General features: G+C 39.7%; 1 protein-coding gene across 11 annotated transcripts in view; it reads left to right on the plus strand.

Annotated features, from left to right (window-relative positions):
• Positions 1-15,876, plus strand: part of LOC110830662 (lachesin) — a 555,442-nt gene that overhangs the window by 285,103 nt on the left and 254,463 nt on the right. For 8 of the 11 annotated variants that reach the window (XM_087340972.1, XM_087340974.1, XM_087340973.1 and 5 more), the window contains one exon: positions 14,645-14,823. In XM_087340972.1, the coding sequence (XP_087197098.1) occupies positions 14,724-14,823 (100 nt within the window). In that variant the 5' untranslated portion in view covers positions 14,645-14,723. Of the gene's footprint in view, positions 1-1,442; positions 1,557-13,650; positions 13,959-14,644; positions 14,824-15,876 lie in introns of those variants that run through there. The other 3 variants (XM_087340971.1, XM_087340977.1, XM_087340978.1) reach the window with 3 other exon arrangements.

Raw genomic sequence — 15,876 nt, forward strand, 5'->3', positions numbered from 1 at the left:
TAGCCCTACTGTTTGTGGAGATGGGGAGGGAAACACGACGATTAGATGACGAGATACATCACGATTTAGCCATGCAAGTTTAAAGTTTTAAAAGTAAACACACATACAACGGCAGTTAAATTTTTCAGGCGTGTTCACATAGCTGTGGAGCGTCTATTAAAATAGCTGTGACCTCCCGTTTTCAATACGCGTGGAGCAATAAGTGAATAATAGCGCATTGGATTTTCGTGTAATATGGTATTGGGGAGTTACGATGCTGAAAGTTGTCTACACACCCCAGTTTTGTACCAAGGCAACAACAATAGTGGGCATTTTACATTAAAATCTAATGAATTTCTGCGTTTCGAATTAGCTTTGTGGGGAATTCCCACGTATGGTAATACCAGGTCACTTACAGATGTTAAAGATTCTAGTGAATTGTTGTACTCTGCTTACGTTATTTAACTGCATCACCCTGATGATGGATGTAGCAAGGACCTCTGAAACGTTGTTAAGCGTCTACCTGACTACGGCCCTACAAACCAGAAGATAACCAGAGGATTTCTTCTGGCAGACATTCCCTCTTCCATATAAATAAATGACACGAAAGTATTGAGCATTACTGGCATCATTACGATTCTGACAAAGTCTACTCAACCACACATTTTGATATTATTTTACAAGCTACAGTTTAATATTATCTTCCCACTCCTTATTCTTTCAAGTTACCGCCTTTAAATATGGTCCCTCATTCAGTATATGTTTGGTATATTTGTTTCTTAAGACAGTTTGACTCAGCATAAATTTCATTTTCAGTTAATAACGACTCTGCGAACAGGAGTGAAATATTAAAACATATAGGCCTAAACATAGTCAAATGTTAGACTTAAAAAATAATTCAGCAAGATTATATATTTGTAGTAAGTAAGTTACGTAAGGTTTAAGTATACTGAACACTGTGTCAAGCTGAACATTCTATTCATTGGTTGTCTTTATAACAATTGTTTAGTACGACTTACGGAGATAAAATCTTGAAAAAATGCGAGTTTGACTGATTACAGGAAGATAGAAAGATGCAATTTTCTCCTTTTTGTGGTTTTGGTTTTATACGTTCTATTGCCTTGAGAAAATTACCTATTTCTCGGGATTCTCTACTTTAAGCTAAGTTTGTTTTGTTCTTACTTTCCTTGCAGCTATTCTCTGCGCCTCGTGTAAACTTTCTTGTATGCCTTGCTTCCACCCTTGATCTCCCACTTACCCCTCTGACTTAACCCATATTTTAACAAAAAAAAAGAACCTCCATGTTGTCAACCGCGAAGCTTCATCAATCTCTTAATAACGACGAACAGAAAACCGAAGAGGTCGCGTCCTAATCGAGGGTTTCTGCCATTATTTCTAATTTTCTTGCCCTTGTATGCTTCCTTTTCTTGGTCTTTCTATGCTTCTGTCCTGTTTGTTTTTAGTGTAACCATTTATACATTCATTTGGCCGCGTCGCGTCGTATTGCTCCATCCTACCATGGGGCAATCTGGACGTAAACACCGGGCGCGTCTCCATGTGCGCTGCTATTGGTTCGGGTAAGTTCCGTAAGGACCTTCTTTACAGAATTTTGCTACAGAAAGCTTTTGGAATAAGTTCACTTGCAAGACCGAGAACATGGGATAATAACATCTTGGTCGTGGTGATTATTTAGGGTTCAAAGAGACGTTTGTGTCCAACGGATGGTGTTGGTAGGTTAACGGAGGTGCTGAACAGCTACTAGCACAGTGTTAGCCGTGTATAAAATAAGGACGAGTCATTAGAAATGATCATGGTCAGACCGGCTTTGAGTCTCGGAACGAGTTCTGGGTGCTTAGTCCTTGACAATATAGAGAATGAAGAAGGATAACTTCTTTCTTGCGTGTTTATCTTCCATCTTGAGGTATATGACATTGGAACCCAGCCCTGTGACAAGGAACATGTTGCCAAGAGGAGTTATCCTGCAGCAAAACAGGAACTGTAAAAACGTGATCCGGGGCAGGGTACAGACAGGCAGACAGACAGACTCACGGCCTGGCGTCATGTTCACTTGGCACAAACTTAACACAGCTTATTTTAATTGCTCATAATTATTCAGCCCACTGCGTTGTGTTCGCTCCCTCCGCCCTGTGTACTAGGCACGACGATTAGAATAATGTTCACCATTAGCATTCCACGTACTAATACTTCCACCCTGCTTCTTCCTCCCCTCCTTTACCAAGTTAAACGACATTGGTAAGTGTTTCTTTACGTACGTCGGATGGTAGGGTGACACAGTTAGATGCAGACATAACTCATACATTTGACACTGAGTTAGATCACACATACAACTGGTATCTCCACTTCAAAATCCCATATTGTATAAAATTGCAGTTAATTTTAATGACTCATGAGTTGTGAGAATTGAAATGAATGATATTTCTGCTGCAGTTGCCGCGTTAGATTGCACTCAACAAAGAACAGCGTTGTTATTCCCTTCAGTAATGTATGTATTCTGCAACTAAAGTGCAACTCAAAATAGTTTAAACGTGAGATGGCTTGCATTAATATACAGCAGAGATTTACGTACTATAGTCCGCGGAAGCGCCAGGCCTCCGAAAATACTAAGGTATTAACCACTTCATTAAACAGCATTAACCAATTTGTCTTAAAGGAGAAGTGTTGCTTTCTTTGAGGAAAGGGCTGAATGCGGATGAACAAGACGGTTCACAGTGGGAAGAAAATGACTCGTGAAGTTGATTTTGTCATACGATTTATTTTAGCTTTTATTTATTTATTCACAATCTTCGGGTTCTAGTGATATAAATATGGTTCTGTAAAGCCTTTGAGCTATAAAATAGAAAAAAATAAAAATATTTCAAAACAATAATTTTTGGGCCCGAAGCTTAGTTGCGTTTGTCGTTCCACGTGTCCTGTGATTCAAGTACAGAAATCGGTATCGATAGCTTGGTGCGAATATCGTGCCATTAAAGAGTCTTCTTCAGCTTCGCTCTGTAAATTTCTGTCACCATCAGTGGGCGTAACAATTAGTGTCTGTCAGTATCGATTTTTGTGTTTCGTTTGGTGACAAATCTTTGTATACGTATTCTTTTAGGGACATGGGGATAACAACATTTCGACGTCATGAAATATTTTGGTGGCAAGATAATGAAATAGTGACCTGGCGCATGAACTAATTAACACCCCCCCCCCCGCGCTCACACGTACACACTTATAAGCTTATCTTAAATAAATTTCTCCTCAATGAAAATTTCGTGGAGTTCATTTTGACCTGTGGCCAGGAAATCAAAATCGGGGTACACGAACGCGTGCCTCCTCGTACCACTGTGGCAACCCGTTTGGTGGATTGGATAACAGTGAGGACATGTTGGAAAACCGTCGAATCAGCTGTTTCCACAGTAGCAGATCTCTTCTATGATGAACAGCTTGTGTTTTGTTCTGTCTGCACATTTCTTAACTCAGACCCCGCACGAAATTGGTGCCAGTTTAATTTAGGTCAATATGCTTAAACAGTTGGATAAGTAGACACCATAAACAGAAGTTAAATGTACACAACTGGGCTGGCATCCCATCCCATTTACAGTATTTCAAAGACATGGTTCGGGAGACGCCTGACTACAGAATTGGACTACTAATCTTTTTGTATGGAATTTTCACGACTGCTTCTACATAGGTATAATAGCAAAATGTTTTGTCCTAGCAATTTTGGAGATTTTTTCTGCTAAGTTTTCATACCTTGTCTCTACTACTGCTGATGAGAGAACAATTAACTGATTAATCTGATGCCTTGGCTTAATTGGGGGTGTTGGTAAACGTAATATTCAGGTTAATGTTTGGACCTGTGAGTGAAGTCGCGGAGAGCAGGATGAAATTGCATTTCAAGACGTCAATGATTTATGCCCATCTACAAATATTGTGAGGATCAATAATGGAGAATATAAGATTTGGCTGGGCTTATAGCACACGAGGAAACGTTAAAAGTCCTCGTCAGAAAACAACGTAAGGGCAACTTCGACGACCTTGATACAGATGTAATGATAATATTGAAACGGATCCTAAAGAAATAGGGCGTGGAGGTGTGGAATAGATTCGGCTTCAGATAGGGACCAGTAGCAGGCTCTTAATGAAGCTTCGAACTTTCTGCTAGCTTCTCAAAATGACTCTTGGTGTATGGAGTTAACGCTTCCTGAGAGAAGGCATAACTGTTTTAGGAGTTTCTTGAAACAAGTGTGGAAGCCAGAGTGCGTGTGTGTATATATACACACTGCGTTGTAACTATTGTAAGTGTCTAATTCAAAACGACGTCAGGCTAGCAAGGCGAAGAGGGTTACAAATTTACAGTTTCGTACTTCGACTGAAGCTTGAGATGAATGTGCCTCAATTGCCTTTTTAGATGCGTCACAACTTATAAGAGCATCCTCCAGTGCAGACGCAAAATAAGAAAACTAATAAAGAAAGAACCAGGAACACCTACGTACGTGAGGAATCTAATAAATGGAGAAATTGTATCGTTGTCAGCATTCTTCTTGCTACTTACTGGCTTCTGAAAATATTTTCAGGGAGGTAGGGGTAACTTTATGTGCTGCATTACTACGAAGTATCTAACCTCCCGCATTGTAGGCTACCCCCGTGTAGCTCAATGTGACGTCGACGAAGATGGGGCTTGTCTCATGTCATGTAAAGGGCCTGTGAGGAATACCGCAACGAAACGGATATACGAGGCTCGTCCACAAAGTAAGTTTCCCTGGGGGCGTTTACAGAAACAAAACACAATTTCATGGAAATATTTATTGCAACAGATACAGCAAGTGTCCAGCTATTTTTCAACATATTCGCCACCGGAATTGAGACATTTGTCATACCGTGGGACCAACTTTTGAATACCTGTGTCGTAGAAGTCTGCCGCCTGGGATTGGAACCACTGTGTGACAACCATCTCCGCCTCTCTGTCATTCTCAAAACGCTGACGCTGACCGGACAGAAATTTCTTGAAGTGTAGGAAAAGATGGAAATCACTGGGAGCGAGGTCCGGGCTGTAGGGTGAATGATTAAACACCTCCCAGCTGAACTCCTGCAGGAGACTTGCTGTCCGTCGAGCCGTGTGCGGCCTAGCGTTATCACTGACCGCACTTCACAGTCGGCGGGAGCTGGAATAAGAACCTCCATCTTAAACAGCTGCAACGATGCTACTGTGAGAACGCGGGAAGTACCGTTAGTGCATGCGCCATGTTACGTCATTGCTCTATCACGTACGCACAGTCGCTTCACGCAATATAAGGTTTGCTAGCTGTGGGACGAGTGGGAAACTTACTTTGTGGACGCGCCTCGTACGTATGGTACAATCCGATAAGATTATTTACAGAGTTCCTGAGTCGAGTTTTATTACAACAACCAAACGAGGAAAGATAATACTGACTTCTAAGCATTTCTTATTCCTACTCTTACGAATTCTTGTTTCATTCAAACGTCTTTAGTAACGGTACTATCAGTACAAACTTTTAAATATGAAACTTCATTAGTTTTGTAGTAGTTTCTCAGTAACTTTATGGCCTGAATGCCCACATCATGAGTTTTTCGCATTGAATCTCATAGGTTTGTCTCTCCCTCGCATTCGTTGCTGTAAAATATTTTCATTTTTGATGTATATATTTTCTCAAATGGCAGGCCGGTCCCTTGGTCTTCTATTGTACTGGTAAAATAGGTGGTAAGTTAATGAAATAGTTAATTAATCGAATTTGCCGGTGATTAGGCTGTACCCACAATTCATAAATTTGGGGTTGTAGAAATTGTGATTTTATAATGATTCTGTAATTGAGATGTAGAACAAAATTGACACAAGTGAAAAGTAGTTCCTGCACGTAACTGTCGCACTATATAAAAATAAACATGGAGATGCTAATTTACAAATTCCTAACCTCGGCACTGTAAATAACTTAAATGAGATATCATAATCCGTGTTGGCATTTTAACAAGTATCTCGTTGGGATTCAAAACTGTTCCGAATTTCATTCTGAGGAAAGCATTTTAACTCCTCTTTATGGCGCTGTGTAGGCTGTAAGAAGTTTACCGACGTTTCAGAGTTGCTTGCTGCTTCTTTTCATTATCGCTCTGATGATGGAGATAGTAAGCATCTCTGAAACGACGGTAGACTTACATAACGCAACATTTCACAAGAAAGTCCTCTTCATGCTCGCCGCCTTGAGAATCTCAAATCTCAACTGGTTTATGAATACTTTGTAACATGAAGAATTCAAATTTCATTTCCTTAAACCTGCGCACGTGTTATGGGCTTGTGCATTATCCATTGGTTTATTTTCAGTCAAATTATATGTAAAGTAACCGTTACACACTGAATCTTCCCATGAGACAAAGTAACAAAGAAAGCCGACACTGATGTCTCTTAATCAGATAGGCAACTCGAGGTTCCTTTGTGCGTTTCTCTGCGAAACTTAATTCTTCCGAAATGAGAGAAGTGCTTTTAAATCTTTGTTAGCTAATGTGCTGTCGTAACGTTGCAAATTTAATTGTGCTGTTATTTCTTGACGTAAATACGTCTATAAGGAAGGGTCATTCGGCAAAAAAAGTGTAACGAAAAAGGGAAACGAAAAAGTGTAACAAGTGTACCTATCATCTGTTTACTCAGCATCCTTGGAAACGTACATTACATTACATTAAAATACATTACTTTACATTACATTTATCTACCACAGACCTATCTTTATTATTATTATTATTATTTAGTGTTCTGTCTGACGACAGGTCCATATGAACAGGATCCTTCCATCCTTTTCTCGGACTGGGGACCTGTTCATATACGTTCTTGGCAGATGATCCATTGCCTTCTTCTGTGTGTGAATGGAGTAATTGTTGTGATGCCACGGAGAAACCGGGGAAGCCCCCGGAGGAAAACTCCGTGTTTCCCAGACCACGGCCTTGCCCAACACAAGTTATAAATTCGGGCATCGCCGGGAATCGAACCCGAGACCCCAGGATTACAAGGCCAGCGTTCTAACCGCTAGACCACCGTGGCGGTCAGTTAGTTACGCTTAAGACCTATCTTAAGCGTAACTAATTCAAGTTAAATAAGCAATGTCTTAATCAAACTTTACGCAATTGTTAAGCATGTATAAATGAAATATTTAGAATAAATCCTTTCCGTATAGACGTACTTACGTCAAATTCTCCGTAACCGTGGTTCCACTGTAACTTTTTTTCTCAAGCACGGGTAAAATTTAAACGTTTTGCTTTTACAGAATATTGAATGCCATCTCATCACCTCTACTTAGAGTAATGATGTTCAGCAACTTGTTCGTTCTTCTTCACTTGCATATTATCATATGTTCATCTCACACATTTCCTTCTTCGCGCATGGGTACCCACTTTCAGCAATTGTTCCTGACACTAGACGTAAGGAATACACATAAAAGCCAAGACGTTTGAAGCTTTTAGTATAAACCAGTGGAAACAAAGTCTTGTTTTATGCTTCGGATATTCACTGGCTTTGTGGATGCTTTTGATCCATTGACAAATATCAAAGAGCGGATAAGCATGATGGTCGGGATATACTTGTAAAGGGGGTATAGAAGAACCCAGTATGGTCGCCCTACTCAATGGACCCAGTCTGTGTGATCGGTTGCCTGAGCCTGGTTGTCGTTGCCGGCTTTGTCCTCTTGCTACAGAAGAGGGACGGGTTACAAGAGTATTAGAAGTCACTGTCTGGCGAGGTCTGAAGACCTCACGGTGTCTTTATCGGGTTCATTTGAAGTGTATCTCGAAATTTATACTGCAGAATATTAATTGCGCTTGTCATAACTCCGAGTTCTATTTATAATTCTGAAATGTACGGAGCCAGTTTTTTTTTACATCATCTATACACCTTCAAAGCATTGTGTGTAAGCCTAGGGTCAAATTATATATCTTTAGTGGCTCTTAAAATTGCCACTTCTGTACAAAGATTTTTCGAACACTAAACATTACGCATAACCTCTAGCCTTGTTACTAATTAGTTAATTCTTAGGATTTTAATGACGCACTTACAGATGGAGTTGTTACATATGGGGAGACTCACAATTTCGAAAAAGTCTCCAACACAATTTGCAGTTATCTTTACAGTATGTATCTGTCTGCAGTGCGCGTATTGAAACATTTTGAACAGTAAAGATTGCTTTTGGAAGATATTCACAAACACACATTTATTTATTTATTTATTTATTGTTGTAAATAAGTCAACAGGATATTGATCGATGTTTCGTTATTCATGCGCTGTTGTCTTAACAATAATTCATGTCCAGCGTTTGAGCATTTTATATGAAAACTTCATCTTTATATTCAAACTCAGTGTTTATTAACGGGGAACATCCAGATACTATGGTGGCCAGGAGCAGAATAGAAATGCCTTGTAGTGACTGTCACCAGCGTACAGCCACGCAAGTCTCTGACGGGGCGACTCACATTAATCTAAGTAGCATGATTATCATCCCTAGTAACAACTGTAGTAGATTAAGACAAAACCAGCTACAATGTTACACCAGCTTCGTGTCTGTCCCTCCACTTTACTCAATTACATCACCACCAGTTTTGCTAGTGCATCTACCAAACAGGCAAGGACATAGCAAACGATTAATTCCTTAGACCAAATGACAGCTGCACAGATTTGGATCAATCATTGAACACTAACATGAATGGAAGACGAGGATTTCGACCAGAGGACGAACTGATCTGTTGTACATCCTGTAGGATCCGCTCTGGGTTCTGTGTTGTTGACGAGAGATACTACACGTTGTTCAGTGGGCTGTGTAATGCGTGATTGTCTCCACGTTTGTTGTAGTAATTATTAATGGTAAACGATGTTTAATTCTATTAACCTTGCCACAGAAATACTATGAGAGGCTGATCTTTGCATTACATTTTAATCTTTTGGTACGGCATTCCACCTGATATTTATCTTTTTTATTTCAAACCACCCTGGATCACGCTGGATAGGAACACAATTCTCCAAGTATTTTACTGGATCCGACAGAGGACATTTGCAATCCATTCGAAACACAAAGACGACCAGAACCTAATTTCTGACCAGTGCTTTTATTTGTTTCCTGCTTTCTATCTGACTTTGTTTGCCATTATATTTATTTCATCCTTTATCGATTCTTACCTTGTTTCTTTATTTCTTGCTACCTGTTTTTTTATTTCTTTATTACATGCTCCATTCTTGAGTTTACCTCCAACTTTCTTTCCCTGTTTCGTCCCTTTTTTATTTCATTCCTTTGTCTTTCTCTGTTTACTTAATTCCGTATTTCATAATACTTTAACTCTTCCCTTGTTCTTTGTTTCGTTTGCAAGTTATTTTGAAGATGCTCGGGATGAGTCCATCTTTGAAGCTTAAGGCAATTGTCCCTAGTGTTAGGCTGTCACACACAGCGCCTGGTGTGATTAAGGTGTAGGTCTCCAGGACACGTGGCTGCCACAGCGGTGCTTGGTACAGATCTCCAGATCTGATCTGATTCAAAGCTTTCAACCCGTGGAACGAATGGGGGTAAGAAGTGGTTTAACAATAATTATCGTGCGGATTCACGTAATGGTTGGACAGGAAGGAGACAGAGCGCAAATATGTTAACCCCGGTCAGTTCACAAGTTTAACAATATGCTGCCGACATGCCTTGCGTGAGAATTGGTATATGACCGTCCATTTCTGCAACTAAGCGACTGTGTCTCAATGTTTGTGCTGTTGTAATATGCAGCGGAATACCATCACGTTATTTCATAATCGCACACAAGTTTAAAGTATTAAGACACGAATTCTTCTGAAAATAATCCCCCTCATTCTAGATGTAAGCTCTCTGTATATTTTAAAATTTATTCTTTTTTTTTGGGGGGGGGGGGTAAATTGGTAGAAATACGTCTGTAAACTTTTACAATAACCCCTCACCAAAACTTTCTGAGCCAGATGAATCCAATCCATACTCTCCAATCCTATTGTCCCGACATTTACCTCATTATTAGCCTCCCTTCTACGCCTTCGTCGTCCGAGTTCTTCTTTCATTAAGCTTTCCAACTAATATTTGCAAGTGCCCTAGGCATCTCATTATTCTTTATTTGATTATCCTAATATTTTTTTGGTGAAGACAATCAATCATGGAGCAGCTCATTATGCAGTTTTCTCCAGTCTTCAGTCACCTTATTCCTCTTCGGGCCAAATATTCTCCTAAGCACCCTGTTATCGAAGATTCTCAGTCTGTATGATTTCCTTAACATAATTGCTATGACAACACAAGCTCATAAATATTATCCCATAGGCCGAAAATTTCGTAACACAAAATGACTACTAACATTTGTATATTATGCAGGAAGATAACTGAGAACATACTGTCGGATTTCGGACGTAAGACACTTCAATGGCGGCAAGCAGAACACTCGGAGCCTTCTCTTGTGTGTTTTCCAACAGAATTAAGAAAAGATTGAAGACCGTAAAACATAAACACTTCCCATGTCACCTCTTCTCATGGAAATCGCCTGTAGCAGGGCTAACTCGGAGCTTTGTCTCCCAGAAAATACACACTCCAGGTTCACTGTGTCTTTCTAGAAGGCTCTTAATGCATCACTGTCAGCACTAGAACAAAGACAAGTAAGTTAGGTCGACTCTTTTAGACGCTGGAGTACAAGTTCGGATGGAGTCTGTAAACCACAACCACACTGCCGTCCAGCAAGCCAGACATCTCCTGCAGAGCCTTGCCCATACCTAATTACCAGGGTCACGTGATCGAATGTCGCCTCCAAACTTCCAGCATCAAGTTAAATGACGTAATAACACAGATAAACTTTTCCAACTTGAAACTTGTTAGTGAAAAACAATTACTTATACGTTCATAATTAGTCTTTCTTATCGAAGGTAACCATAGTAACAATGACAATGAAACTGGCTGAGTGATTCTTCACCTAGTTCGGTGCGTATAAACTAAATTGATCTGTATGTAAAATGTTTGTTATCGATATTCTATTTTTACCAAACTTCCCAATGTAAAATATTCACGAAAATCCGTTCAGTAGTTTTCGATTTGTGTCTTGTGTACGGGCATACAGAAAATCGGACAAACCCACGGACGGAAAGAGACTTTAACGGGTCTTCCGAAGGATGGAAAAGCGCCTGGAACAAAAGATTTTCCCTTTGTGCTACTCTGTGGAACTTTGTAGCTCCTAATGAGTTTACTTGTAGAAAAGCTAAATTAAACGCATGGCTCTGGCTGTAGTTTCATGGTTCTGTTCTCCCTGTTTCTACAAATCGATAACACAATCTACAATCAGGGACTAGGAATTTGTCCTTGTACGTTTACGTCAAAACAAGAGAAACGTAAGTAACCCTGCAAATATTTCGCAGTAGTATTTAATGACTAGAATAGTGGGTAAAACAGACCTATATTAAAAATTATTATCGACTTTACTCGAAAATTAAGATTACCAGGACTTAGGTAAACATTATACCCATCAGAGGAGGAATTCAATCAGTAAATTTTGACTTACGGATTAATTGTTTCTCTTGTGAGCCTAGCTTATCTGATTATGTGTTGAAGGCGCTCGACGCCGTGAGAACCTGATGTATCGCTGGATCATTTGTTGGTTGCAGACTGAATTTACTTTCAGCTTCATACGGTCTTTTAGATTAAAATAATGCTATTTATTTATTTTATTGATTTATTGTTGTGAAATAATTAATTTTGAAAGATTTGCGGCCGTGATAAATCGATAACTTTTTTACGAATCCATACGTAAAGTAATTTCCTGCATGAACAGAGTAACTACTTAAAGAAGTTTCGAATACAAGCAAGAGCATTAAGTACCTCAGGGAATCGAATACCTCCAAATTAAATTATTCTTTATTCTACTATTTTCTGGTTTCTGAAAGTGCGTAAATTCGTAATACCAAACTGGAATTTCCCTTAATTTGAAAATATTGTATATCCCTGTTCTGTGTCATGCAACGACACAAGGAATGATTATTGGGTATGATGTAGATTTTATCATCGCATGGCGTGCTTTGAAATAATTTTATGAAACTGTCAGCTAGAATGGATCATTAATTAAATAATAATTATATGAATGTCATTTTGACATATTTAAGGCAAACCATCTAATTCAATCGTTATTAAATTTTCAATAAACTCTTCATACGATATCACATTTTTCTCTAAATGAGGAATTTCGATAATTCTGTTAATCTCGTATATGTATTGCAGAGCGCGTAGTCAGTTACACTGTCGGCTTGGCTGATTCAGATTTCAGGCTCTTCACTATGTCAACCTACAATATCTACATATAACTACTCTTTTTTTACAACTAATTCAGCTTAGTGTGTTGTTTAATTGTATTACATGGTTGAATGTTTCGGTTAGCATTGTCAATTTTCAGGTACATTGACATCGACCACACTTAAAATATTGTTAAAATAAAATATATTTGAGATCCATAGAATTTGCATTGAACTGATTTTCGTGCTTATACAAGTTATGAAGAAGTAGTGTTCGGTCTTGAGTGTGTTTTCCGTCATTTTCTCATGGTATCTCAGTCCTGGGAATTGGATGTGGAAACACGTAAGGCGTACAGAATTATTTCAAAGATGGGCCTGCCTGTCTGAGATTTCAGATTCTCACGTCGGCGAGTTTCATTAATTGTATATAATTTACATTATTTTATGAACTACATTTTAATATAAACAAATAGAAGAACAGAGACGTTCTTGACGATTAGATATTCTTTCGGTTTTAGAGACATTCCCCGCTTTGTAGGACCCCGAAGGACCTTTCTAATAAGCCGGACCCCCCCCCCCCCTCACCCAACCGAACTTGGCTCAAAAATTTTGATTATATAGAATATGGGCGATTATGTGGACGAAAGAATGTGATGAAAGAAATCTCGAAACTTGCAGAAATACAGCATAAAAAATAAAATAGTGAAATATTTTTTGAACTCATAGACCCCCCAGGCACAACTTGGTCTCCACGGGGGTCTGCGAACCCCCCAGTTGATAAACACTGCCGTAAGCAACATTAACCAATTTCGAGACGCGTTTTATTTTTTTGGATATTGGAACGAAATTTTTGGGTCAATTCAGACAAACTTCGTGTTTAATTCTTTCTCATGTCCGAAGTAAGTCGACAAAAGGACGCATTTGACCCCCTCACGTCCACATGTACCACAGCAACGTCACAATAACAACCGAGAGGTATGAATCATGAAGGGGAAACGTGTATTAAGAATCAGTCACGTATATCGTACGACTTTCTTCCTGTAAAATCATTGTACGTCCTCTGGTGATTCATGCAGCAATAGTTCGGTTATGATGACGTAACTGGGTGAACATATTGTGTAGCTGACTTGCTGTAGAATATGATGTTCGGTTGAGTGTCGCGATCAGTATTGTTTCTTCTGCGTGTGGGGTTAGAAACATGGAGACAACTCAACCTTAAATCATCAGTTATTGTATGCTATACAAAGGTGGATTGAAGAAGATGATCCTTCCGTCTGCCAACATTTAGGGATGTCAGAGGGCGGGCTAGTTGCCGTGTCTTGGCACACACCTGCACATGCGCGTGAACCTCTGTCGCCCTCCCGCCGTCACCCGAAAGCTCGTGACCAAGCAACAGAAAAGGTAGAATGCAATGTGAATTACAGTCATAGCTGCTCTGAGTAAGCGAGCGGTTCTCTCTGTGTGTTCTGTTCAGGGTCCAGACTACGCTCTTCAGCGTGAATTGCGTGAGACAATTAATTGTTCTTTGCCATGTTACTAGTTTTGACGGACTAAAGTTTGATGCTGTTTTATTGTGTGTGACGTATTAGTACTGCAGTTGATGAATCATAAACTCACAGTTCATCACGTAGAATCAGCATGAAGTACGCTGTGATATAATTTCACTCTAAAACTCTTGTAAGAGCCTGATCATCACTGTATCCGGACTGTGTATTAAGATGAGGTTCGATTCTTCTTTTTAAAATTTCAGTTTGATTTTCTCTGAATCTTTACACGTAATAAAAATCAAACAGTCCAAGTGAGGACCTTGCAATTCGAAATAAAAAGTTTGCCAGTGGAAACTTTGTATAAAAGAAATGTGCATATGAATAGAAAGTTGAATGTACTGTTGTGTTGGAAATAAGACGTGATTCAGTCGGATAGGAGTGAATGTGCCAACAAATATCGAGGGGCAACTGGTGGTAGCACTGAACTCCAGCAGTGGGGGCACTCACAGAGTAAAGAGCTCAGTAACGCATGAACCATTTCGGACGTAGGCTATGTAGAGAGTGAATGTGCATCCAACGGTAGTCTCGTAAGATTAAGTGTCCATGTCGTGCGGAACATAACCTGTTCGTGAATATTATCTCGTTGTATAGAACGTAGTTTGACTCAGTCATATTCATCTTGTACGAGTAGAAACTGAAGTGACTGACAATTGTGTTTAAATCATGACACTTTTTCCCTTAACTGTTCTTATAAATACGGTGTTTTTCTAAAATCTTACTTAATGATACTAGCGTGATCAATTTTGATTTGTGGTGATTTAATAGCGTGTGATAACAGTCACACTGATGTTGGATGTCGCTGTAGAAGGTCATGACATTCCGGTAACAGTATTCTTGTAAGTGAAGGTGTGAATTCCAACAGGACACGGTGGAAATTACCTGGCAAGGTGTTGCGATGAAGTAAGGCGCCGACAGACGGGAAGAATCAGGCGCCAACAGACATGTCACTGTCACCAAGTAGAAAGCTGAGCATCAGTGTCGTCAACATGTTGTTTGTGTTTGTGGTCGTGCTGTACGACAAGAGGGCTGTCTGCTTCCAGGGTGAGTACCCTGAAACCTAAATTAATATCAGCACATGTACGAAAATAAGCAATCCGTTTATCTCGAATGGCATAGTCTCTTCTCTGAGCACATACTACGTTCGAATTATGAAATACTGTTTCAGTAAGTCACATTGATAGCCACGGTGGTCTAGCGATTAGAACGCTGGCCTTGTAATCCTGGGGTCTCGGGTTAGATTCCCGGCGGTGCCCGAATTTATAACTTGTGTTGGGCAAGGCCGTGGTCTAGGCAACACGGAGTTTTCCTCCGTGGCATCCCAACAATTACTCCATTCACACACAGAAGAAGGCAACGGCAAACCACTTCTGGATCATCTGCCAAGAACGTATATGAACAGGTCCCAGTCCGAGAAAAGGATGGAAGGATCCTGTTCATATGGACCTGTCGTCAGACAGAACACTAAAAAAATAAATAAATAATATAAATAAGTCACATTGTATGCAGCTAGGCCAGTTTCGTGACCCTTCACATTTCGCTGTAATTGTAGTACAGTAAAAAATATAATTAGATACGAAACAAATGGAAAACCACAAACTATCATGACAGAAAAGAGCAGATTCCTACGAGTGCCATTAGAATTTGTTTGGCGTCTTCTCAGCAACATCGGAAATTCATGCAGCGATACGGCCGGCCGCGTATAATGCTATGAGTCAGTATGTGGAACTGTCAAATTGGGTAGGACCAAGGTAAAAGTCAGGTGCAATGAAATCAGTAAATAAATAAATTACATTCCCTTTTCCGAAAACGGACAGTACTCAACCGAACCGGTTATCATATCAACACCGCGCATTACCAAATTCTGGTAGAAGATCTGAAAACTTTACTGAAGGTTTTCGTCCGTATTCGGAAGATTGCTCGAAAAGTACGACATCACTCCAATTCATGATCGTACTATCACAGCTCATTTTAATTAACAGTTCCATATTACTTAATGGCCATACCGTAACCATTAAAACGATCCTGTTCAAGGAAATAATCTACGTAGAAAAAGGATTTCACAATTTTGATTTTTGATGACGGTGGTACATATAG

This window comes from Zootermopsis nevadensis, unplaced genomic scaffold, assembly GCF_977971745.1.
Source record: "Zootermopsis nevadensis isolate Lab colony 2312 unplaced genomic scaffold, Znev_1.0 Znev_ptg000061l, whole genome shotgun sequence".
Taxonomy (NCBI): Eukaryota; Metazoa; Arthropoda; class Insecta; order Blattodea; family Termopsidae; genus Zootermopsis; species Zootermopsis nevadensis.